General features: G+C 44.1%; 1 protein-coding gene across 1 annotated transcript in view; it reads left to right on the top strand.

Moving 5' to 3' along the window:
- TNFRSF11A (TNF receptor superfamily member 11a) overlaps positions 1-26,543 on the top strand; it is a 61,631-nt gene that overhangs the window by 17,612 nt on the left and 17,476 nt on the right. The window contains exons 2-8 of the mRNA XM_003914449.5: positions 6,794-6,875; positions 8,434-8,559; positions 13,040-13,183; positions 17,399-17,492; positions 19,139-19,233; positions 20,845-20,958; positions 25,807-25,859. Of these exons, the coding sequence (XP_003914498.2) occupies positions 6,794-6,875; positions 8,434-8,559; positions 13,040-13,183; positions 17,399-17,492; positions 19,139-19,233; positions 20,845-20,958; positions 25,807-25,859 (708 nt within the window). The remainder of the gene's footprint in view (positions 1-6,793; positions 6,876-8,433; positions 8,560-13,039; positions 13,184-17,398; positions 17,493-19,138; positions 19,234-20,844; positions 20,959-25,806; positions 25,860-26,543) is intronic.

The following is a 26,543-nucleotide window of genomic DNA, read 5'->3' on the forward strand; positions in this document are numbered from 1 at the left end:
TTTTTTAAAGCATGCATTTTTCCCTAGTTGTCCTGCTAAAATACTCTGCTGTGCAGCTTTGGTTTGTCATAATGAGGTTCAAAGTGCACAAGGATGGTTTCTGCGGGAAGATTGTCAGGCCTTGAGAATTTGTCTCTGGGTACCCAGTTTATCTTTTCCATCATTTCCCCCCTTTCTAGTGACACCCTTTTCCTTCTCTCCCCTCGGGGAATGACTGGATGCAAGTTATGTATACTTCTACTAATTCCATTCAGCTGTGCCCATGAATACCCCTCCTCTACTGGATGCAGACCACTGCACTGGGGTGTGATGCGATTACATCTCCCTTCTCCCAGCAGCCTACTATAAAAGTCTTCAGCTTTGAATTGAGGAGGCAGAAGCTTTGTGTTTGTGCAATATGGCCACTTGCCAGTGCCACATCATGTTTAGAAATTCTCGCATCTGCCTCTCAGTGTTGCAGGATGGGCACAGTTACTAGTGCTATTGTACAGGTGAGGAGACTCCGGCTGAGAATGGCTTTTTTTTTTTTGTCCTGAGATTTTAGAAACGTAGTCAGTTTTACTAAAGAAATATCAGGCATTCTTCTCTCCGGGTCAAACTGGAAGCCCAGTTTCGAGGGCTGCCTTGGGTAGAAAACTCCTGCCCTGAAGCCCACTCAGCTCTTGGGGGCTGCCTGGCCAGGCTACTTCTTACTCTTGTCACCAGTGCTCGAGGTACCTTGTCTCCTCCTCCAACCTGAGTTCTCCCGGCCCTTACCTCTGCTTTGCGAAAATTCCCATATGCAGATTGGGTGTGCTGTCTCACGCCTGTAATCCCAGCACTTTGAGAGGTTGAGGTGGGCAAATCTCTTGAGCTAAGGGGTTCAAGACCAGCCTGGGCAACATGATGAAACCCCGTGTCTACCAAAAAATACAAAAATTAGCCCAGCGTGGTGGTGGGCACCTGTGGTCCCAGCTACTCGGGCGGCTGAGGCGGTAGAATCTCTTGAGCCTGGGAGGTCAAGGCTGCAGTGAGCTATGATCATGCCACTGCTCTCTAGCCTGGGTGACAGAGCAAGACTGTCTAAAAAAAAAAAAAAAATCCTATATTCTGTCATATCAGACTTTCTTTTCTTTGTCATTTAACTCTTTAAATAGGAATCCGCCCCATCTGGTCTCTGGGCCTCAGGTGATTCCTGCATCATTTCCACTCCTGGTTATGAATGTTTTGCTGAGAATCTCCATGATGGGACGTTTTCCTTATATTCACAGGCACAGGACTGTGCCATGATCCAGAATAGAGAGCTGGATAAAATAGAGATAAAGTTAGCTGGAGAAAGCAGCTAAAGAAGGGGCAGACCAGGAGGGATCGCCCAGAACATCTGAATTCAAAGGGTCTATATTTTGACTCATTAATGGAAACACTTGTGACCGGGAGAAAAACTGAGACCTTCTCGCTCGCCCGTTAGCCCAGCTGGCTGAGAAAAAAAGACATTCAAAGAAATGGACAAGAACCAACAGCATCTGTTTGTAGGTTACTCTGATGTATTAATATTACCTTTTGTATGTTTGTTGTTTATTTACTTCTAAAACAAAGTTCTTCAAAGAGAAATAATTCCTTAGGGTAAGACTGTCTTATTTAAAGAAGCTCTTTTAGTGTTTTGGGCACACAGGTCGCTAGTAATTTATTTGTATTCTATTCTATTCTGGGTAGGATCAGTTTCAATAGTGACTTTCTTTAAGGATATTTTTTTCCGGGACAGCAGGGCTGTTAAGTGAAGTGTTATTTTTACATTTAATCGTTTCTCTCTTAAGAAAAACCACATCTTTCGACTCTACTGTAACGTTCAGAAATTTGATACCATCCTTACTGAAATTATAGCCAAATTCTGAAATATAGTCATGGATGATATTTTATAAAACAAAATCTATGGAAAATCCCTCATTTGTTCTTCTAGGTTACGTTCTTTTCATCTCGATTTGACAAGAGGGGCCAAGCCTCTTTCTGCATTGTTCGATGTCAGCATGAATTTTCAGTGGAGCAAGAAAGTAATTTTAGTATCCATAATGACTTGCACGACAATTGGGTTAACAGCATGGAAAATAAATATTTAAGTCAACCTTCCCTGCAGGATTCTAAATACAGATCCGCTCGTCTCTGTGGCTCCACTGGCAGAAATGTTATGTTTCTTCAGCTTATGGTTTTTCAGAATTAGACTCAACATGGCTTTGCATTGGGAAATAAATCCACATTGCTTTATAAAGGGATTTTTTAATTTCAAATTTATTATCTCCCTCCGCCCTCCCAAAGCCTTGCACAGACTGTGGACATGGTTATTCTAGAAGAGTCCATCAGCCGTTAAGATAAACACCAGCCTGTATGTCCTGAAACAAATGCGTAGAAGACACAAAAAGACACAAGAGAGCGAAGCAAGAGAAGTCAAATCATCTTGCTGTTTTAACTCCTTCTTTTAGATTTAGCAAAGAATTTGTAGGGGGAATTTGTATGTGCAGAGAATATTTGCTATAAACAAACTCTAATGTTCCTTATTAATTCTGGTGAGTTCTGTCAGAATATAGGTTAGTTGATATAGATTCTGTGGACCAAAGAGAATATTTGTAGCTTATTGATTAAGCACTATACTGTATCAATACATGGCTGCTTTTCTAAACAAGACTTCTAAGAAGTCAAATTATATTCTGCAAAACACGAGAGCAACCTGATCCCAGCCAGCCCCCAAGGCTGCTGTGATGTAGAATAGGCCCTGGATTAGATCACAAGTTCATTCTCCTTTCACCTCCAGAAGGATGCACCCAAAAAAATGGCTGGTAACATGGGTTACCTATGGAGAAGAGTGACTGGGAGAGAGTGGGACAGAATTTCCTAAACAAGCTGTTGCTCGTTTTAAATTTTGTATCATGGGACTATATTCCCTATGCAATAAATAAAAATGTTGAAGTATTTATGCTTTATTTGCTTCATGAAGACAACTGCGATTCCGAAGCTTTGACTTTATCAGTCTTAAAGGTGAACTAGAAAAATCTCAGTAAATAAAAGCCTGTACATCTCAACTCAGTCATCAAAGGCTTTTCCTTGCTGCATCTTGGGGAAAAAGAGGCAACTGTAAGTGGCTGACAAAATCACTCTATTAACTGAAGATCTGAGGCCTTATGCCCAAATTCCGCCATTCCCTAGGAGACTCCTTAAGAACACTTAAGCAGGAACATGTTTTTATCAAATGATTGCTTTACTAGGGCTGCTACCAATAATAATAGCTACCACTTTGCAACCGTGGGGAGCTTGGTCTTGGAGGATAAAGTCTGGCTGAAGTTCTGGGCAGATGGAAGGGAGAGGCAGAAGCCCAGAGGGGCCACCGCCAAGAGGATCTGGAGCCATCTTCAGGCTCTTGCCAGCTGCTGGCTGGCAGGGCAGTTAGTGGTGAAATGGTAGACATCAGAACCAGAATACTGTAGGCAAAATGAGAGGTCAGACTGGGAGGGGCAGGGACACCTGTTCATTCACACACACACACAAATGACACCCAGAGGATGAACCTGACAGGCCATCCAGGAAGAGGGAGACTGCTATAAGGAAACAGATCCAGGGCAGTCTCATGGGAAACTGAGCCCAAGCATGTGGGACTCAAGATAGAGTCTGGGTGTCAGGAGTCTGGCCTGCAGCATCGAGGGACAAGTCAGTCAGTCCTCAGGTGCCTGGCAGCGCAAGACAGGCTGGAGTGAAAGAAGCACTGGATTTCCTAAGAGTTACAAGCACGGGGCTGCAGTGCACAGTGCTCACCAGGCGGTTTGTTGCTGGAACTGGGGCATGAGATTAGAATGAGACCAGCACAGGGCACGCTTTACAGGCTGTATGGGGAGGAAAAGGGTCCGCAAGTGGAGGGAAAGAACGTTGGAAGCAGAGAGCCAGAAAGGAAGAGGAAAAGGGACAATAAAGGCATGCTTTGTCTTCGGCATGAACCAACAATCTAGTTTTCCAGATTTCTTTACCTGCAAACCACATTCCCTTAAATATGTGTACTTATGCTGCCTTTTAAGGTGTATGTATATTGCCATATTGAAGGTTTGAAGGTATACTTCGAAGTATATCATGTAACTAGAGAACAAAGTAGGTTTCTGCTTAAGCTGGACCCTAAATGAAATTAAAAGCATATCTTTCTGCCTTACCATAGCAATTTTCCCAGCAGCAAAATTTCTGCTGCTGCTTCAAAGATCTGTAATCCTATAGCTCTGTCAAGTAGACATGTCAGTTTTGAGGTGATGAAAATCTTCAAGAATTAGATAGCTGTGATGGTTGTCCAACCTTGCCAAAGTGCTAAAAACCACTAAACAGTAAGTATACTTTAAAAGGTTTAATTTTATGGTCCGTGAATTATACCTCAATTTTTTTTTGGCGGGTGGGGGGGAGAGTCACATTCAGGTGAAAAGTCATAGTGAGGTAGAAGCTTAGGAGAGAGAAATGGATTTTATATCTTTGAAAATCAATTAAAAGTTAGGACAGCTGGTCATTTGTGGAAGCAGTGACTTCCTTGTTTCTTTGAAGAGGTGCAAAGCTCCTGGGTTGGAGGATCGGTGGGTTGAATGAATCACAGCCATACTCCTAAACATGGAGTGAATTGTCTACATGTTCAGGTCAGATATACTCAACAGGCACCAGGGCTTGGAGCCCGGGACACAGCCTGTGACATCTTGACAGTGCCCCTAAGCAGCTACTTCAGGGATATCCCATTTACCAAATTCCCCTAAAAAGTACCTTTCTGTGTCTATAACACAAAGTATGTGCTCATTTTACTGAGTCTGTGGCTGCCCCCTTAAGGGATCAGAAGCAATTAATACCCTTTGTCATCTGAAATATAGTCCAACTTCGTATTTATCCTGTTTGCCCTTGTCATCAGCATTGCAACAATGTTCACGAATCCTTAGGCTCGGATGAATCCTCCTTTTTGACCCAGTTTGCGTGGCCGCATCAGTTTTACCACTTTGCCTCTTTCTTTGCACATACATTGCACACAGAGGGAGACAGAGAAGGGTGGCATCTAAAACAGAGAAAAACACCTCGAAAAACACCTCAGAAGGGAGAGGTATGGTGGTTTCTTTTAAGCAATTCTTCCTCGGTCCGCTGGGCTCAATGCAGCTTCCCTAAGACTCTGTCACCCAGTGAATACATGGGGAGCATCCGATTGTGTTATCCGGTGTCCATGGGGAGTGTTAGCAGGGCCCAGGAAGCAAGTCCAAGTACAGCCTTCCTGGCATACATCACCCCAATAACACACTGGGACCTTCTCATCGACCTCAGACTCCTCATAAGCCCTTTGCTGGCAAGGGTGAGGTCAGAAAGGTCCATGATAGCTGTGTGCCTCACACTCACTGGGCTTTCCTGGGTTTGGTGCTTTCTTCATAAAGCTGCCTTCTGTAATGGAGCTATTTTGAGGACGCATGGCTTCTTCCAAGCCATGCTATCTCTGTGCCCTCCATCCGAGCACTTTAATATGCAGATGAAGCCCTCCCCTGACTGCCTTTGTGACACTGGGCTCCAGCTGGACTGAAGGTCTCCTATTGCCAACCAAGAGCTGTTTCAGGCCTCATTGCCCCTGTTCGAACTGTTCATATTGTCCAAAGTCTTCCTACTTCCTCCCGCTACCTCCACCTGCCAGTTTCTGTTTCCTGGTCTGGCTGATTTCTATTTATCTTGGAAGACTGATTACTTACCACCTCCCTTAGGAAGCCTTCCTGGCCGCTTCTGCTTCCTTCCCACCACTGCTGAGGTAGGGCCCATCTGGTATGTGTTTCATTCCATTCTAAGACCCTTGAGGGGAAGGTCTGTGACCCTGTATTCGAGGATGAAGCAGGGAACTTGCATGAATTTCAAGTGTGGCGTGCATACGTAGATGTCTGTTCAGCTAAGCCCAACTCTTCGGTTTCTGACATGACTGCTTCTCAACAGGAGTGTTTGTTTTTTGCTCACACCAAGAATGCTGATCAGGAAAAGAGCTTTTCTGTGGCAAACTGATAAGAATCTGGGTGATTACAGGCGCCTGGGCTGCTTTGTTTTCTTTTGTTTTACTCAGATGGGCGGATTCAGAAATTGGTATTTGTCTTAGAATCATACCCTTTTGAACCAGAAGGGAACCAGAGGCTGAGGAAGCTTAAACAGCTCCCGCAGTGCTTCAGGCAACAGGTAGTGAGGGCAGAGCCTAGGAAGCCCCTACAACACCTTACTTTCTCGGCTTTTAAAAATTATCTGAGTGTTTAACATGTTAAAAGGTAAGTGTAATCCCAGCACTTTGGGAGGCTGAGGTAGGTGTATCACCTGAGGTCAGGAGTTCAAGGGGCCGACATGGTGAAACCCCATCTCTACTAAAAATACAAAGATTAGCTGGTGCATGGCTATGGTCCCAGCTACTTGGGAGGCTGAGGCAGGAGAATTGCCTGAACCTGGGAAGCAGAGGTTGCAGTGCGGTGAGGTTGTGCCATTGCACTCCAGCCTGGGCAATAGAGCAAGACTCTGTCTAAAACAAAAAACACAACAAAACAAAACAAAAAACAAACAAAAAAAACCCCTGTAATCTCAACTCTCAGCTACTTAGGAGGCAAAAGTAGGAGAATGACTTGAACCCGGGAGGTAGAGGTTGTGGTGAACTGAGATCACGCCATTGCACTCCAGCCTGGGCAACAAGAGCAAAACTCCATCTCTACAATAACAAAAAAAGTAATTTGGTGATTCACTTTTTGTTTTACCTAGTTTTATCCAGAAAGGGCTGTGTGGACTCTCTGCCTGACCTCAGTGTTCTTTTCAGGTGGCTCTGCAGATCGCTCCTCCATGTACCAGTGAGCGGCATTATGAGCATCTGGGACGGTGCTGTAACAAATGTGAACCAGGTACAGCTGCTTCTGAGCCACCTTGCATTGCCCCTCAAAAGTGGGTGAGGCTTTCGTTGTTATTTTTTCTTACTGCCAGATGAAACAAGAAATTGGATAGACGCATTATGGTAGTGGCAGGTGGTAATGTCTGTCACTCTGAAGACAAAAATCTTTCTCTCAATAGAGATTTGAAGGGATTTTAAAATCCCTTTTGAAAAAAAAACAAACAACTTTAAAAGCTGTTGCTTAATTTGGGCTGAAACACAATTTTCTAAAACCCTATTTCTTGAGATGGCAAGAAGTTTTTTAAAACTAATATTTTAGCACTTTATGAGTCAAACTCTCAAAATGTGAAATGCAGCTCTTACTTAAAATTGTTTTCACGGAAATTTTATTTTGGAATAACTATACTGGAATTGTGGCTGCTAAAAATTGCCTAAACCCTTGTCGTACCTTCTTCCGTACACCTGTTGAGGAGCAGAAGGTGGACTGGCTACCACCTACCCCAAGTCGCTCTGCCAGAAGGTGTGGCTGAGTGTCTGCAGCCCCAGTGAAAGCCACAGTCCACGGGGCCCGCGCTCTCGTCATGCGGGGAGGGGAAGGTGGGTTACCTTATAACAAGATATTTTGGATATTCCAGCTACAGTTATTTCTTGGATGTGCAGAACCAAGATCCAGTGATTGTCAAGTGTGTGTTGGGTAGGTGGGTGGGGCGCAGCGTGACACTTGGTCAAACGAAGCTAACCATGAGCCGGTAGTAAGTGTAGAAGAAGTTAACAAAAAGAAGTTAATAAAAAGTTGCCTATCCAGATGGAAGGCAGAGGGTAGAGGGGATGGGTGATGCAGTTTCTCTTGCCTACCCCCCTTATTCCCTGAGTGGGCTCCGGGGAATCTTTCAAGTTCTGCGGCCCAGTTTAAAATCATCATTCTATTCTTTTTTTTTTCCCCCCCTTTTTCTTTTTGAGACGGTGTCTTGCTCTGTTGCCCAGGCTGGAGTGCAGTGGCGTGATTTCAGCTCACTGCAACCTCCGTCTCCCAGAGGTTGAGGCAGCAGCAGTTCTCCTGCCTCAGCCTCCCAAGTAGCTGGGACTACAGTCACCTGCCACCACGCCCAGCTGATTTTTGTATTTTCAGTAGAGACGAGATTTCACCATGTTGGCCAGGCTAGTCTCAAATTTCTGGCCTCAGGTGATCCGCCTCCCGAAGTGCTGGGATTACAGGTGTGAGCCACCGTGCCTGGCCCATCATTCTGTTCCTTAGCAGACTTTCTGGGTGCAGAGGGTGGTTGACTTTTTACTTAAGAAGAATTAAGAAACTGCTGTGACTACAGGCTCAGCAGACCCAGGTGGGGTTATTTCAGCCAGCTGTGTGGCCCAAGGAGCCCAGGGTGCTGCAGTCACTGCGCACTGTGGCCTCTTCTCCTGTGTCATGTCGTCTTTGGGGGGTGTCCTGGGATCATGGGCACCAATGGTTACTGGTCCCATAGATGGGTGCGATTTTTGTTGCTGTTTTGCTTTCTGTTGCTGTTATGGTTTGGGTTTTTGATGGTTGTATTTTTCCCCTTTATTTTTTAAAGGAAAGTACATGTCTTCTAAATGCACTACTACCTCTGACAGTGTATGTCTGCCCTGTGACCCGGATGAATACTTGGATACCTGGAATGAGGAAGATAAATGCTTGCTGCATAAAGTTTGTGATACAGGTGAGCCTGTCGTGTCAGTGTGAAGTGTAGAAACCTCAGACCTCTTTTTCTTTAGAAACATTTTTAGAGGCAACTGATAATGTTTCATTTCAGGAACATGGAAGGAAGTTGTGACTACAGATCCCAAGAAAGATGCATTTTAAATCCCCAAGGCCGGTGTTAAAATTCTTCTTTTAGAACATTTGTTCTGGAATATATTTATGTTGCCATTTAATCATGGGACACATCATAGACTTGACATAATGTTTCCATAATGTTCCCACCTATTTTGTGTGGTTTAATCCTCCTCCAAACCCTGTAGGTAGCCATACTTATCCTTTATTTTATTTTATTTTATTTATTTATTTATTTGCCTAGACAGAATCTTGCTCTGTTGCCCAGGCTGGAATGCAGTGGCTAATCTCAGCTCACTGCAAGCTCCACCTCCCAGACCACGCTATTCTCCTGCCCCAGCCTCCTGAGAAGCTGGGTTCATAGGCCTCCCACCATGCCCGCTAATTTTTTGTGCTTAGTAGAGACGGGAGCCTCACTGTGTTAGCCAGGATGGTCTCAATATCCTGACCTCATGATGAGCCCGCCTCGGCCTCCCAAAGTGCTGGGATTACAGGCGTGAGCCACCGCGCCCGGCCTATCCCCTTTAAAGATTGAGAAACAGATTCAGAGAGGTTGAATAACTTCTCCAAGGTTAACACATGTGAGGCAGGACTCAAAACCAGGTCTACTCTTGACCTTTTTCCTAAACTATAAATATTTTATTAACACAGTTTCATCTCCTTACCAGACTGCCTTAAGTTTTTTGCCTGGAATGTTTTTTAAAGTATAGTTTATTTGAAGGAATCAGGAGCAAAACATGTCTCTTAATTCTCTTAAGAGACACAGGTTCCTTTCTCTCTCTTCTTTCCTTTTTCCATTGAGCTCATTTGTTGAAGAAGCCATGATGTTAATCCTGTGGAGATTCCACGGGCCAGATTTTGTTGGTTGCATTCCCTTGGTATCATTTAATGTATTCTTCTGTCCCTTATACTTCTCTTCTTTTCTTTTTTTTTTTTTTTTTTTTTTTTTGAGATAGAGTCTTTCCCTGTCACCCAGGCTGGAGTGCAGTGGCACAATCTCGGCTCACTACAACCATCCTCTCCCGGATTTAAGCTATTCTCCCGCCTCAGCCTCCCCAGTAGCTGGGATTACAGGCATGTGCCACCATGCCTGGCTAATTTTTGTATTTTTAGTAGAGATGAGGTTTTGCTGTGTTGGCCAGGCTGGTCTCAAACTCCTGACCTCAAGTGATGCATCCACCTCGGCTTCCCAAAGTGCTGGGATTACAGGCCTGACCCCTTCTTATAAATTGGTTGTTAGATCAATGTCTTATAAGTTGGTTGTTAGATCTAGAAGGCCGGTCAGATTCTGCTTTGTTTTTTGTTTTGTTTGTGGCAAACTTCATATATAATATAGTTCATACATAGAATACTGGAACCATGTAATAGCTGAGCCTTCCTCTTTCTAACATTAGCAGCTGCTGATGGTCATGGTTTAGATTTGTTTCCATTAGGGGCTGCAGAAAGGTGATGTTCTGATTCTCTCATTTCTTTTTCATTTATTAGCTGGCATACTTTATGAAGATAAACTTCCCTCATCAACTATTTATTGATAAAGTTACAAGCATTTATCCTGCAGTGCAGCACATACAGAAAAGATAGAATAAATGCTTTTAACCTTATTTATCACTTTGCAAAACAGTATCTTAATCATCCAGCATTCTCCCAAGGACTTATATTATGGAGGTATTTGAGGTGTTTCAGTTTCAGTCTATTGCAGTTATTGTTTGTTTGTTTGTTTTTGAGTCTTGCTCTGTCGCCCAGGCTGGAGTGCAGTGGCACAATTTTGGCCCACGGCAACCTTGGCCTCCCAGGTTCAAACGATTCTCCTGCCTTGGCCTCCCAAGTAGCTGGGATGACAGGCATGTGGCACCATGCCCTGATAACATTTGTATTTTTTAGTAGAGAGGGCATTTCACCATGTGGCCAGGCTCTTCCTGAACTCCTGACCTCAAGTGATCCCTCTGCTTAGACCTCCCAAAGTGCTGGGATTACAGGTGTGAGCCACGGTCCCCTGCCTGCAGTAACTGGTTGTAATGGTGCTTAGATTGTCACACTTCGATGAGGTGGCCCCAAGTGTTTTGATACAGCCCAGGCATCTATTGCTTCCATGCTTAGCTTGCATAATTCTTGTCTTAAACTATAATCAGATGTTTCTCTAAGGATTCCTGATTGTTTTTAGAGGAACATTGTATTTAGTGACCTCAGTCTGGATTCTAGAGAAGACTCACTACTGGATTGATCCTTGTGTATAGAAGTTTTTTCCCCAGTGGACAGAATTAGAGAATAAGTGTTTCTTTGAACACCACAATTTTTCTAATATGCTGGAGACAGCTGGCAGATTTTGGCTGGGGAAGGTAACATGGAAACTCCACTGAGCAGAAGCATCTGATCAAGCCTTTTTAATTTCCTACTGCTTAGTAATGACCTTGACTCATTGCTGTCTCTTGGAAATAAAGATTCATTCTGTCTACTGCCAAAGTTGATTAAAGCCAAAAATCTGGTACATTACATACAATACTTTAAATTATGTCAAAATTATTCATCACAACCCAGGCTTACATTCAGATGGGATCCTAGGAGTAGCTGGAATTTTCCAGAGAAGTGGCATGTGTCTGTGGACGTTCCCATGCATTGTGGACGTGTTTCTGAGTATTGACCTTGATGTTGCAGAGCTGACTGGGGCCTTGGAAGAGTGGGCACTGCAGGAGATGGGGGGACTTCTCCAGGGTCACTAAGCTTGGGTCTATAAAGATTGGAAATAGGAAATGTCCCCTCCCTACGGGCTATAACTTGAGACAATAAGAGACAGAGCGTTTCTGGTTTGTTTGCTTGTTTTTCCCTTGGAATTCCTGTAAGTATTCAGGAATATAAGGTGCAGGGGCTGTTTGGACAATCCAGGTGAGAAGGAGCCCTAGAAGGGTACAAGGTCTGTTTTAAATCATGTTATCGGTTTGTATCATGTTGGGGGGTGGGGTCATGCACATATGTGCAGTTGACTCTGGTTATGCACAGTAGCTGTGTTCTATAAAGTCACCAGGAACGCTGAATTAGCAAATCCTGAGCCATTAGTCCTAGTGGATTACGGGGTGAGGTTCCTGCAAGCCTCCAGTCACACCGTCACGGACTGATCACCACATAACCTTGTTTCATGTGTGTTTCTGTTTAAAGACACCTTATTTGATACATGTTGTTGATTCATTAACATTGCACTCATGACCAACAGCACTGTCATTCATGCCTGAGCGAAGCTTCTCTAACACAGTTATTTTCTCCGTAAGGCACACCACAGCCTTCTTGCACTTAGAACACTAGACAGCTCTTCAGCACGACAGTTGGGGGCTGTTATAAGCAGGGAAATCACCAACAAAACGCTTGTTTACCTTCTCTGAGCTGAAACAAGAAGGCAGAGCATCGCCTGGCCCAACCTCAGCCAGAAACCTGAGTGTGGAGCAACTCGAAATGTACACGGTTCTGTCCCTGAAGGACTGCAGGATTACCAAGAGGATTGATTTTGGGTTGCAAGTAAATTTCATTGAGTAGGTGAATTCACAAATATGAATCTGCAGATAATGAGGACTGACTGTTGATTGATCCATACTTTGATTCCTATTTGTGTGTGTATGTAGTTTATAACAGATACGTGTGTGTGTATGTAGTTTATAACAGATACGTGTGTGTGTGTGTGTGTGTATGTGTAGTGTTTACAACAGATCAATTCCCATGGTTTTGGAAAAACCATACATACCTGCATTCCAGAAAAACTGGAAGGGGCCAGGAGATTTGGAACCAGAAGGCCATGTGTTGTGAAAACAGAGACAAACATGTTATCCTGAGTGCTTGAGGAGAGGTTGCCTCTAAGCACGTCACTGGGCCTGCCTCTGTGCCCTCTCCACTCATGTAACTCCACAACAGCCCGTTTTCATCCTGGGATGCCTCAGGATCCTAAGATGAATCCTAAACCTCCAGAAGCCTTATTCTCTAAGGTCCAAACTCGCGTTAGTCTTATGTATGTGGTATTTGAACTTAGAAAAATGAGGAAGCTCAGCTCTGTGACCCTTCTGCATTTGCCAGAACATTCAATGATCATCAATTCCCAAGTCCTTATCTTCCTACTAACATGAAAATTGACTTTTAAAAAAAGCCCACAAAACTCTTAATTATGAGAGCGAGAAGAACCCCCCGTGACGTTTTCGTGCCAGTGCAGGAAGTGCGAGCAGGAACTTGGGACTTCTCGAGCAGTGCCCTGGTGATTCACTCTGCAGGCCCGCCAGGCGGGCTGCTGGTCTGGCCTATTCTGGGCTGGATGTTGGATAGTGCAGTCGTGGGCGGTGTGTCTGGGCTGGCTGCCCCTCCCTGTCTAATGACCTGTCTCTTGTCTCCCACAGGCAAGGCCCTGGTGGCCGTGGACGCCGGCAACAGCACGGCCCCCCGGCGCTGCGCCTGCACGGCTGGGTACCACTGGAGCCAGGACTGCGAGTGCTGCCGCCGCAACACCGAGTGCGCGCCGGGCCTGGGCGCCCAGCACCCGTGTACGGGTTGGATGTGTGCGTCTGTCGGCTCTTGCTGAGCCATGCAAAGCCAGCTTTGAGACAGTCTTGATAATAGCAGCAAGAAAGCTCCAGGGTGCTAGGCAGCATTGGAGGAACCCGAGGGGTGGGGAAAGGTGGGGGCTGATTTTCCACGAGATGCAGGCCCAGGCAAGACCTGAGAATGAATCCTCCGCTTAGGTTCTTCAAAGGGACTGCGGGCAATTTGCCCACATGCTCTGGCCGTGGCCAGGGGGCGCTGGGGCTCCTCCATCTGTGGAAACCTAGGATCCCTACTTAGGAGACAGCAGGATAGTGCAGGGGCGGTTGGACATTTTTAAAGTGTGCGCCCATTAGAATTTTGGCAAAACCATGCATCCCCCACCCCAGCACGTTTTTAAGTTGACATCTAAAAATTTTTGTTACAAGTTTAAAGAACTGATAAGGACTTAGGTACCAGGGAATTGTAACTGCGATAACACTGAAGAAACGAATCCAGTGGAATGTAAACACCATGGCCATTTGATGCCCACTATGATTCATTTTTAAATGCACTAATCATATTTAACTATTTGACAGTTTACATGATTCCTTTCTCTCCTTTTGTTTCCTATCCATTCCGCCATCTCCACAGAATTGTATCCTGATATATTTTTTATCCTTGGAGGGGTTTTACTAATCACGTTTTCATATTGAAATATGCACCTATTGAAAAATATGCACCTATCTTTTTTTTTGAAATGGAGTTTCACTCTTGTTGCCCAGGCTGGAGTGCAATGGCGCGATCTCAGCTCACTGCAACCTCTGCCTCCCAGGTTCAAGCAATTCTCCTGCCTCAGCCTCCTGAATAACTGGGATTACAGTCATGCTCCACCATGTCTGGCTAATTTTGTATTTTTAGTAGAGGCGAGATTTCTCCATGTTGGTAAGGCTGGACTCAAACTCCCGACCTCAGGTGATCTGCCTGCCTCAGCCTTCGAAAGTGCTGGGATTATAGGCGTGAGCCACCACACTCGGCTGAAATCTTAATTTTTAAATACTTACTTTGACCTGGGACTAAAAGCATTTCTTCTGGACCAAGTTGTCACTACCTTTATTATTACACAATTGGTCAAAAATGAATATATCCTATTTTGCTGTATTATAATCGTAAAAGTAAAAACCTCCGACCTCCATAATGAGTGGGATTTTTTTTTCCAATTCATATATTTATGGCTGAATATTACTTATTGCTAAAATGCAACAGCATTCAACATCAATTTTGTTTCTACTTTTTTTTATGTATGTAAGTGCTGAGAAATTTGTTCACATAAATAACTGAATGGCAAAGGAAACACTTTGGTTATAGGCGTGTCCCTCAATTTTTTTCAGTACCTTCTGATTTATGTGTCCAAGCTCACCTACTGATGTGATATCAGAAGTTATTTTTAATGATCTATCAGTTGATAATTCAATTGTGTCCTCCAATTTTGTTGAAAGTAAAGAAATAGAAATTCTTTTGAGTTGAAAAAGTATTTCTTAGAGTCATTTGCTTTCCTGAGTTCTAGGAAGTATAACAAAAGCAGTTTTTTCCAAGACTTAAAAAATGATTATTTATGCCTATTAACCATTCCCTTAGAGGCACCTGGTTTTAACCCAAAATACTTGGACAGGGTTGGGAGAATTCAAATACTATCCATTTCAATTCATATCAAGGATAATGTCCATCACAGAGTCTAACTGACACACTCGGTCTTTATTATCAAATGCATTGACTAAACCAGATGTGCTTTCTGTTACAAAAAGTCTAACTTGATTTTTTAATTGTTAAAATAGATCTCCCTATCACAGCCAACTCCCTCTGAATTCTGATTCTAAAATAGAAGCAGCCCAGAGCCTTTCCTCCAGGTTTTCGCCAGCATGTCACATCAGGGGTTCTATTAGACGTTCTCTGTGCCTTGTACCTTTGGAAATGGGTTCATTTTGGGACAAAATAGGTGGAGGATAGAGGGGAAGGGGTAGATGAATGGAAATTTCACTCCTGCCCCACCCTGCTTAATTTCAGTTCAGAACAACTCAGCCTGATCGCAGCTGCCCCATTTCTGTCATCCTGCTTTTGCCCTTGATAGAGCGGGAAAGGTGGGAGGTGTGCCGGGGGGCGCGGGAGCTCTGCCATCACCAGTGTTTCCACTTGTCACTTAGTTCGACATCTCAGAGGTTTGGCAGCATAGCAGCAAACTCTGGGGTGGGTAAGAAGTGTGCCTTTTGTAAAGTGGGAAAAGTGTGATTAGGAAAGGGAGCAAGGAAAGGAGCCTGCAGGATGCTTCTGGCAGGTCAGTGTTACTAAGAGTCATATGGAAGTCAAGCTATGGAAAGTAGCACCCTTAACCCTTTGCATGCCTGTTAGCCCCCACGTCTTAGATTTTGAGAGCTTCTCACAACTCTAGATTGTGCTTCTCTTTTAAAAAGCTGTTCAAATTGGCCGGGCGCGGTGGCTTATGTCTGTAATCCCAGCACTTTGGGAGGCCGAGGCGGGCGGATCACGAGGTCAGGAGATCAAGACCATCCTGGCTAACATGGTGAAACCCCGTCTCTACTAAAAAAATACAAAACATTAGCCGGGCGCGGTGGCGGGCGCCTGTAGTCCCAGCTACTCAGGAGGCTGAGGCAGGAGAATGGTGTGAACCTGGGAGGCAGAACTGACAGTGAGCGGAGATTGCGCCACTGCACTCCAGCCTGGGTGACAGAGCGAGACTATGTCTTCAAAAAAAAAAAAAAAACCTGTTCAAATTCATGTGAGTTATTAGATTTCTCACAAATCAAATTGCTAGGCAAATCAAATTGCTAGATGCAGGAGCAGGTACCCTACTTAGCCAGCCAAATTGCAGAAATCAAGAATATACTTTGTACTTGACTTTGGACAAAGAAAATTTAATTCCTTTTTTTAGTGTTTTATTCGTGAAAGAAAATCACAGAAGTGCTACTAATTTCAGGAGTCATTTGTGGCTTGGGCACCAGCCAGTTGCCTGATTATGATATCACATCGCAGCCAGTGTTCTTCCTGGGACTTACCGAAGAATCATCATGCGTGGATTGCAGTAAAGGGAATAGGCATAGGAAACCTGAGACATTTATTTTGACAGTGTAGTTCATGAGGAATATGAGAGTCAAGTCAGTTTACTAACCAGGATCAACTCCTGCTTTCAATGCTGTCCATTAAGGAAGGAGTCTAACATCCATTGTGCCACTGTGTTTATCAGTAAAGTTTTATTGGAACACACCCTTATCCATTGTTTTTAGTGTATTGTTGGACTGCTTTCATGCTATGAGTAGCTGCAGCAGAGACCACAGGCCTACAAAGCCTAAGATAGTTACTGTATGACCCTTTATAGAAAATGTTTGATACCAACCCTTGGTGGCAGGGAAAGAGACCTGTAGGGTTCTTCCTTGTCTTCTTTTTTTAACTGAGACTCTGATACTTGGACTGAGGAGATTAAGCTCATCAGAAGAGGTCGGGACAGTGAGTTTCCCTTCAAAGTAGTAATGGGTCTGCCATTCCTTGCAGACAAAGGCTGGGCTAGCACCTGTGGTCCCAGCTACTCAGGAGGCTGAGGCAGGAGAATGGGGTGAACCCGGGAGGCGGAGCTTGCAGTGAGCTGAGATCGCGCCACTGCACTCCAGCCTGGGCGACAGAGCGAGACTCTGTCTCAAAAGAAAAGAAGGAAAAAAAAGCTGTTCAAATTAATGTTTGATTTGAACAGGTACGTAGGTACATAGGTGCGTAGGGAAAAACAAGAGGCAGATAGCAGGAGCAGTCAACACCGGCTCCCAGACTAGGAAACAAAGTGTTGGTGACCAGGGAAGTGACTCTGAACCACAAAAGGTCAGGACCAGAGCTGGCCTGACCTGGACATCACAGAAGAGTGTTAGTGGTCCGGACCAGAGCTAGCCTGACCTGGACATCACAGATGAGTGTTAGTGGTCCGACATCGAGCCAGTTACCTTTCCAAGCGTGGTTCTGTAACTCACTGCTGGGGTCAGAACTGCTTTGTGGGCCCAAGCCTGTGGGAGCTGAAGGAATCAGACACGGGGTAGGCACAGGGGTGGGAGGTGAGAGCAGACAGGGGCAGCGCCTCACCTCCAGTCCTCTGGGGTCTCAGCCTGGATGATCTCTAAGTGACCTCGTTTGTTCTGTGTTTGTTCTGTCTGGGTTTTTCTTTTTTGTTTTTTTTTTCACAGTGCAGCTCAACAAGGACACGGTGTGCAAACCTTGCCTTGCAGGCTACTTCTCAGACGCCTTCTCCTCCACGGACAAATGCAGACCCTGGACCAAGTAAGTAACAACAAAGGAGTCAGAAGAGATGGTTGGTTTTTAAACAACTCAACCTCCACTGTCTCGTCTGGGTTGAAAACGGACGGATTCTATTGGGTTAGGCTTCCTCTTGAAGCCACATTCAAAATGGAAAAAGTCTGTCAGTTCAACATGGGGGAAATAAACCAGTCAAACTAATTCTTCAGCCCTGTGTGTGACAGGAACTTCGTGTGACTTTTTAGATTTGGTAATCTGTGACTTATGGTTGCAGCTTTTTCTAACCTTGTTTGGTTGAAAATGATTTATAACATTTATTCAGTGGTCATGCCTACTTCTCCCAACTTCCCAACATCACTGATTTATTCATCCAGATATTTGTGTGTGTGTATGTGTGTGTGTGTACACACATATAGAAGCCTCCTGTTTATATAAATGTTTGCACGCTGTAAACATCTTGGGTTTTTTTTTTTTTCACATATTATATCCTGAAGCTTTTTCTATATTAGTTCACCAGTTCATGATTTTCGTGGCTTTTCACAGCTGCATAGTATTTCATTGTAGAGATGAAGTGTAAGTTATGTAATAAGTTCTTTATTGATAGTCACTTAGGTTGTTCCCAGTCTTTTACAGTAATACATAATTTTGTGATGAAGAATCTCATCTATGTATGATTTCTCACGTATGTGAGTGTATCTATAGTGGAATTCATGGGTGCTTTCATCTCATGCTTGTTGTTGAATACTAATAATCAATGTAATGATTCTTTCAGTTCCCTGTATATTCCTTATGAAATATTTATTTTCTGCCAGGCGTGGTGGCGCATGCCTGTAATCCCAGCTACTCAGGAGGCTGAGGCAGGAGGATTGCTTGAGCCCAGGAATTTGAGAACAGCCTGGGCAACATACCAAGACCCTATCTCACATTTTTAAACAACGAAAATTAAATTAAAATACATAAATAAATGTTTATTTTCTGATTCACTTATCCCAATTTTATGTTCAAGAGGATTTTCTGTGTTTTTCAAAAAAAACAATCAGCAAAAGTGTATCACTTAACCATGTAATTGAAGCTATTGGAATATACTTTTTTTTTTCTTGAGACATGATCTTGCTCTGTTGCCCAGGCTGAAGTGCAGTGGTACAAACATGGCTTCCTGCAGCTTCAACCTCCTGGGCTCAAGCAGTCCTCCTGCCTTTGCCTCCCCAGTAGCTGAGACCCCAGGCACGTACATCACACCCAGCTAATTTTTAAATTTTTTGTACAGACAGGGTTTCACTGTGTTGCCCAGGCTAGTCTCTTATTCCTGGGCTCAAGCAATCTTCTTGCTTCAGCCTTCCAAAGTGCTAGGATGATAGGCCTGAGCCACCGGGCACGGCCAGAATATTCTTTCCTGAAGACTATGCTCTGCTGCTTTGCTGACCACACTCTCAGAGTAGCTGTCAGAGAACACAGGCAGCGTTTGCTTTTGCTTATTTCTTTGTCCCACCTTGTGATGTTCTCCTCCCTGTAGAAGGCACGGAGGATCAAATGTCCAGGAAGGCATGGGTTCCTCTCCTGAAGGAGCTGGCCATCTGGGAGAGCCTTGCATTTGTTCATTTTTCAAAAAACAAGCATATAAAACCAAAGCACTGAACTGCCTTCCATCCCCCCACCCCGCCCCGCCACAGCTGTACCTCCCTTGGAAAGACGGTAGAACATCATGGGACGGAGAAATCCGATGTGGTTTGCAGTTCTTCTCTGCCATCTAGAAAACCACCAAATGGTATGTTTAAAACGAGCCTGTCGGTTGATAGATGTGCCCCGGGGTAGTTAGATCGTTTAGATCTTCCCAGATGGCACATGGATCTGCAGGCATCCTCTCCCCTGTTGTTTCATCCTGTGCACGGTCAGCTCAATGTTTCATTTTAATCAGTAGTTTAACTCCAGGTATGTTGTTTCCTTGACAATTTTCTACACTGGATTGGGGGTAACTAATCATGTTTTAATATGCATAAAAAGAAAATAGAGCTGCAAACATAAAATGCTCAGACATGGTGGGATGATGGTGGTCACAAGTGTCTATGAGGAGATTTTGGTCATCTCCTAAAATTGTTAGGATCTTGCCATCATCTATGGAACATGTTGCAGATTAAATTATTATTATTATTATTATTTTGAGACGGAGTCTTGCTCTGTCGCCCAGGCTGGAGTGCAGTGGCATGATAACGGCTCACTGCAACCTCCAACTCATGAGTTCAAGCGATTCTCCTGCCTCAGCCTCCTGAGTAGCTGGGATTACAGACACACACCACCATGCCCAGCTAATTTTTGTATTTTTAGTAGAGACGGGGTTTCACAATGTTGGCCAGGCTGGTCTCAAACTCCTGGCCTCAGGTAATCCGCCCGCCTTGGCCTCCCAAAGTGCTAGGATTACAGGAGTGAGCTGCTGCACATGGCCACATTAAATTAGTCTTAAGTAGAGTTTCAGATTGGCAGAAAGTTGATGGTGGAGGCTGGTTACTTGGTGAACAGGACAGTGTGGAGATGCGGGTCCAGATATCGGAAGAGATGGCTTAAGTGGCAAGGAGACCTTTCGGATGAGGAAAGAGAACAATAGGCCACAGAATAACCAGGTTAACAGGCTTTGACCAAGAAATCAGGGGTGTGGCCTTGACATTTTGGGAAACAGGAAGACATTAAAGCATTCTGGATGTGGAGTTACACAATCAGAACAAACTTTTTAAAGACCATTTTGCAGATAACATTAAGTATAACTGAAGGAATAAAAAGTTATTTTAAAAAAGAGAAGGAGAGGAAAAGTAGGAGTCCGGGAAACCAGGTCAAGTAAATCAAGAGTTTTTAACAAGGATTCTAGCAATGAATTGATCAGGGAGGGATGAAGAAGACGGTTGGGTCCACATGATGTTGGCGATGAAAATTCCAGAAATATTTCACAGGATAGCTGTGGTTCTGTTCTCATGACCGGCAAAGCCCTGGTGCCCTGTTGCTCTTAGGAAAGAGATAGAAGAAACTCCTTTTGTCTGCGGAGGCCATTCATCTGGGGATACTGAAGGGTTCTGGAGGTTAGCCAGAATGAGACTGGGTGGTGTGGTGAGCATGATTAGAGATGTTCTAAGGTAGAAACACCGCAGTGGCCCTGGGCTGCTCTCCCGTGGAGTGAAACCGGACTGAGCCAGGCTGGCTAAGATTGTGGATCTCACCCTTCAGAATGTGAGCACTCGTGGACAAAGGGCAGCCAGGGGTGGGGACTCTCACTTCTGCTATCCCAAACCAACATTTTTCATTCTGAGGTTTGATTTACCAGGATTTGTTTTTCAACTGCGTAAAATTAAAGAATCTTTAATACCATATTTCTCATTTTCTTTCAATACAGAACCCCAGGTTTACTTGCCCGGTTTAATAATTCTGCTTCTTTTCACGTCTGTGGCCCTAGTGGCTGCCATCATCTTTGGCGTTTGCTATAGGAAAAAAGGGAAAGCACTCACAGGTATTGTGTCTATGGCGCTTTTTGCAAATTAATCTTAAAAGAGATAGATTTCTAGATCATGTTTTATCATTCTCTGACAAAAAGAAATAGAACTCCAAAAACGTGAAAAAGCCAATATTCTTCCTAGTTATATATAAGGGAACAAGAATACTCTGGTGTTCAGGAAACTGATGACTTGTAAGCTCCATGTTTAAGTTGTATAGACTGTACAGCATCACATATACAGCAGCTTGCATTTATCCTAGAATACATCAATTTTTAATGCGTACATTTAAGATATACATAAAATATTTAGATGATCAGTAGGGGGAATTCCTGACTGGAGTGTTACTTTGAAATAAGAACCTCCACCAGGTGCGGTGGCTCACACCTGTAATCCCAGCACTTTGAGAGGCCAAGGCAGGTGGATTACCTGAAGTCAGGAGTTCGAGACCAGCCTGGCCAACATGGTGAAACCCCATCTCTACTAAAAATGCAAAATTAACCAGACATGGTGGCACATGCCTGTAATCCTAGCTACTTGAGAGGCTGAGGTAGGAAGATCGCTTGAACCCAGGAGGCAGAGGTTGCAATGAGCCAAGATCATGCCATTGCACTCCAGCCTGGACAAGAGTGGAACTTCATCTCAAAAAATAAATAAATAAATAAAAGAACCTCAGATTATGAAAATAAGTTATATTGAATAAAATTTAGGTGCTTATTCTTAGAATAGACAGCCAAGTCTTATCCTGTTTCTTGGGAATAATTTTCCCATACAAATTTGTTAGTGTCTTTAAACATCATGTCATGTTTAACTTTTAGACTACAAAGCTAAAAATGTGTAATTTTTATGAAAGGATTCAAGACTTCATTAGATTTCCTAAGAATATCTCTTAATCCTGTAATATTCAAGTCATTCTCTTTTGACTTGAATATTAAAAACATGATGTTTCACGATCCTTTTCCATTTTCAGTTGCTCTCTTATTCATTTATTTATTTATTTATTTATTTATTTACTTGTTTATTGTTTAGACAGAGTCTTGCTGTGTTGCCTAGGCTGGAGTATGATGGCACGATCTTGACTCACTGCAGCCTCCGCCTCCTAGGTTCAAGTGATTCTCGTGCCTCAGCCTCCTGAGCTGGGATTACAGGCATTTGCCACCATGCCCAGCTAATTTTTGTAGTTTTGGTAGAGATGGGGTTTGACCATGTTGGCCAGGCTGGTCTAGAACTGCCAACCTCAGGTGGTCCACTCGCCTCAGCCTCCCAAAGTGCTGGGATTACAGGCATGAGCCACAATGCCTGGCCCAGTTGATTGCTTATTTATATGGCCCACTTTGCCTTGCTGTGATTTGATCAGTTCTCCCACATCACACCCTTGGACTTCATGAGACCCTGCCTATCTAGCTGCTTCTCTAACCATTACATTGCCAAATGAAACACTAGACAATCAGAAGACTAATTAAAGAGGAAAGTTGGAGATTTCTGATGCCAGTGGTAAGCAGTGAGCAATGTTTGAGTGGTGAACTTTTTTTTTTTTTTTTTTTTTGAGACAGAGTCTTCCTCTGTCACCCAGGCTAGAGTGCAGTGGTGTGATCTCGGCTCACTGCAACCTCCGCCTCCCGGGATGAAGCGATTCTCGTGCCTCAGCCTCCTGAGTACCTGGGATTACAGGCATTTGCAACCACGCCTGGCTAATTTTTGTATTTTTAGTAGAGATGGGGTTCCACCATGTTGGTCAGGCTAGTCTCAAACTCCTGACCTCGTGATCCATCCGCCTCGGCCTCCCAAAGTGCTGGGATTACAGGCATGAGCCACCACACCCAGCCGAGTGGTGACCATTTTTTAAAGAGTCTGTTCATTGTTGAATGCTTTTATTTAGTGCAACTTCACCTCCTTAACAACATCATTACTGGGGATTTGGATAACACATGTTCAGATGATGAAGATCACTTGTAGTCATGTTTATGTGAGATAAACAGACTTCCTGATGTTTGGTTCTTTAGGTTTTTCTTTTTGATACTATTTTACTGCCATATGGGCCTACCGTTTACTGGATTGGATGTCATGACTGTTAGCTCTCTCTTCATCCATTCATCCTTACGTGTTTACTGATCATCAGGGACTGGACTGGCACTGGGGTCTCAATATCAAGCAACGCAGACACAGCCAGTGCCCTCCTGGAGGAAGCATCTTAGTGGGCAGGGTAGGCGTTAAGCCCACGGAGGGAAGCCGAGTGTGCAAGGGAAGGTGCTGAGCACCAGGTAGCAGACGACAGAAGGTCAGCCCATCCCTGAGGCCAGCCAGGGCCTCCCAGAGGAGGAAATGTGTGAGTTAAGATCTGAAAGACAAGTCAGAATTCGCTAGCCAAGGGACATCAGGAGAAACACAGGCATTCTATCCTGAGAGCTGCATGATGAGGGGAGCATGGTGCATTAGCGGGCTGGAGGGAGCTAGTGGCACTGTAGCACAAAGTCAGGGACCAAGTGGAAGATGAGGCTGGAGAGGAGGGCACGGCCAGACCATGTAGCCCTGCAGGGCTGCTGAAGGAGTTTGCTCCTTGTCCTTAGCAAAAGGGACCGAGGGCGGCCCTCTGGCTTTAGAGTACCAAACAAATGTGTGGTACAGTGTGCATAGATGCAGGCACACCAGTTAGGAAGCTGTTTGCAGTTGTCCAGAGCAGAGGTGATCATGGCAGGTCTGCATGTTTACCAGCTCCATGGACAGGTATTTATTTTTAGTGCCATTTGTGATTGTCTAGACTGATTTCTCCAAGGAAACAGCTGCAATTGTCTCTTTTTTTTTTTTTTTTTGGCGGGGTGTCGGGGGAGGGCAGGTAAGTTTACCTTGATATATAATTTCAAAGTGATAGACAAGAAGCAAGAATAATGATGATGATAGCAATAGCTGACATATATTAAATAATATGTGCCAACATGACTACATATATTTTGCATGTACTAAGTACATCTTCACAACAGCACCATGAGGTGGGCACTATTATTTCCCCTATTTTATGATGAGACTGCTTGGCACCATCCCTGGCATGCTTAAGTGCTCATTAGCTATTATACTGAACTGTGATGATCTTCCCATGGAGAATTTGACAACTCCTAACTTTAGTCAGTTTTTTGTTGTTGTTGTTGTTGTTGCTTTTTGAGACAGGGTCTCACTTTGTCACCCAGGCAGGACTGCAGTGGCACGAGTGCAGCTCTCTGCAGCCTCCAGCTCCCTCCTGGGCTCAAACAATCCTCCCACCTCAGCCCCTCAATTAGCTGGGACCACAGGCACGCACCACCACGCCCAGCTAATTTTTGTATTTTTTATAGAGATGGGGTTTCACCATGTTGCCCAAGCTGGTCTCAAACTTCTGAGCTGAAGCAGTCCGCCCACCTCAGCCTCCCAAAGTGCTGGGATTACAGGTGTGAGCCACCGGGTCCAGTCCTAACTTTAGTCTTTATAGTGAGCCCAACATTAAATGTTCATTAGAAGTAGGATAAAATTGTATCTTTGCATAATATAAATTCATAGATTTCTTAAAATTCATAAAATTTAACCTTTTAGGTTTCATCACTTCTGTAAGAGTGAGTGGAGATGTAGTTTTTGAACATATTCTTCTTTCTTCTGAGAAGCAGCCAGATATAGTGGAAAAGGTCTTGGGGCCTGCTGGTCTCAGTGGGTCTGGCACCTAGCTTGCTGTGCTTGCCTCACTTTTATAGTACATTCAAGCTAGTTTACTGGAAAAATCAGTCTCCTAGACATGTTTTCTTTGGTTCTTCTATGATGTCTAACTTAGTCCCTCATAGCCAAAGAAAACTTGTTAAGGGAATGAGAATGTCTATAGTCATAGCAGCAGCTCTGACAGCCCCCAAATGTGCCCAGAGGTAGTCACTGAAACATTAGTGGATCATGTTTTGCTTTGCATAGAACAGGAAGTTCTGTTTTTGACAGGAGTAAGATGGCTTCATAGCCTTTATTTTTTTATTTTTTGTTTTTTTTGAGACCGAGTTTCGCTCTGTCGCCAAGGTTGGAGTGCAGTGGCACAATCTCAGCTCACTGCAGCCTCCGCCTCCCAGGTTCAAGCAATTCTCCTGCTTCAGCCTCCTGAGTAGCTGGGATTACAGGCGAGTGCCACCATGACCGGCTAATTTTTGTATTTTTAGTAGAGATGTGGTTTCACCATGTTGGCCAGGCTAGTCATGAACTCCTGACCTCAAGTGATCCACCCGCCTTGGCCTCCCAAAGTGCTGGCATTACAGGTGTGAGCCACTGCGCCTGGCCCTTCATAGCCTTTAAATCAGTTGATTTACTTTTAAATGCTTTCACTTCCAGGAGCGCTCACTGAAAGACTTGCAGTGGACTCTGTTGAAAGATAATATTGAACTGACCTAGTGGTCATAATACTGAGCCTGATACAGAAAGAAAAATCTAGAATGATTGCACTTACATGTGCAGTATTCCCCAAAAGTCAAATATGAAGAGATATAGAATAAAACAATGGTTACCAGGGGCAGGGGGAAAGAAAATGGGGAGATGTGGGTCAAAGGAAACAAAGTAGCAGATATGCAGGATGAAGAAAGTTGTCCAGGAATCTAATGTACCGATGGGGACTGTAGTTAATCATGTTGTATCATATTCAAGATTTTTGCTAAATTTGTAGATTTTAGCGGATCTTGCCACACACACATAAAAATGGGTAGCTAAGTGAGATGATGGGTATGTTAATTTGCTTCACTATAGTAACCATTTTACTATCTATATTTGTCCTGTAACATGTTGTATACCTTAAATATACATAATAACCTTTATTTAAAAGAAAAGTGGGAAATAATAACTTGAAGTCCTTATCCTTGCTTTGTGTTTTCTAGCTAATTTGTGGCACTGGATCAATGAGGCTTGTGGCCGCCTAAGTGGAGATAAGGTAGAGTGAACAGTTGTTGGTGCCTCTGTTAAGTACATTCAACAGGCTGGTAGAGCCATCTTAGTCAAATACTGAGCTGCCCATCCCCCTTTTTTTTGAGACAGAGTCTTACTCTGTGCCCCAGGCTGGAGTGTAGGAGTGCAATCTCAGCTCACTGCAACCTCCGCCTCCCAGGTTCAAGTGATTCTCCTGCCTCAGCCTCCCGAGCAGCTGGGATTACAGGTGCCCACTACCACGCCTGGCTAATTTTTTTGTGTTTTTTAATAGAGACAGGGTTTCACCGTGTTGGCCACGCTGGTCTCAAACTCCTGGCCTCAAGTGATCTACCTGCCTCGGCCTCCCAAAGTGCTAGGATTATAAGTGTGAGCCACCGCACCTGGCCTGAGCCTCTTTGCTTAAGGGGCATTTTCAGGTGCAGTGATCAAACCTCAAATTCCAGGATAGATCTCTGCAGAGCAGCCCAAAGCCCAAGTCCAGGCTCATTCTAGATGCCTGTTTTCTTTGTCTTTGTTTCCACTTCTCTCATCTCTGTGTTCATGTTATTTTTTTTTAGTACTAATCTTGATTGTCTGGTACAGATTCCTGAGAAGGATGAATTGCAACTTTCCTTGACTCTCTAGTTATTCTGGTAACATTTTATGTTGACACAATTCAAAATTGTAGGAAAGTAGTAGAAAAGGACAA

Source organism: Papio anubis, chromosome 19 (genome assembly GCF_008728515.1).
Source record: "Papio anubis isolate 15944 chromosome 19, Panubis1.0, whole genome shotgun sequence".
In the NCBI taxonomy this organism is placed as follows: domain Eukaryota; kingdom Metazoa; phylum Chordata; class Mammalia; order Primates; family Cercopithecidae; genus Papio; species Papio anubis.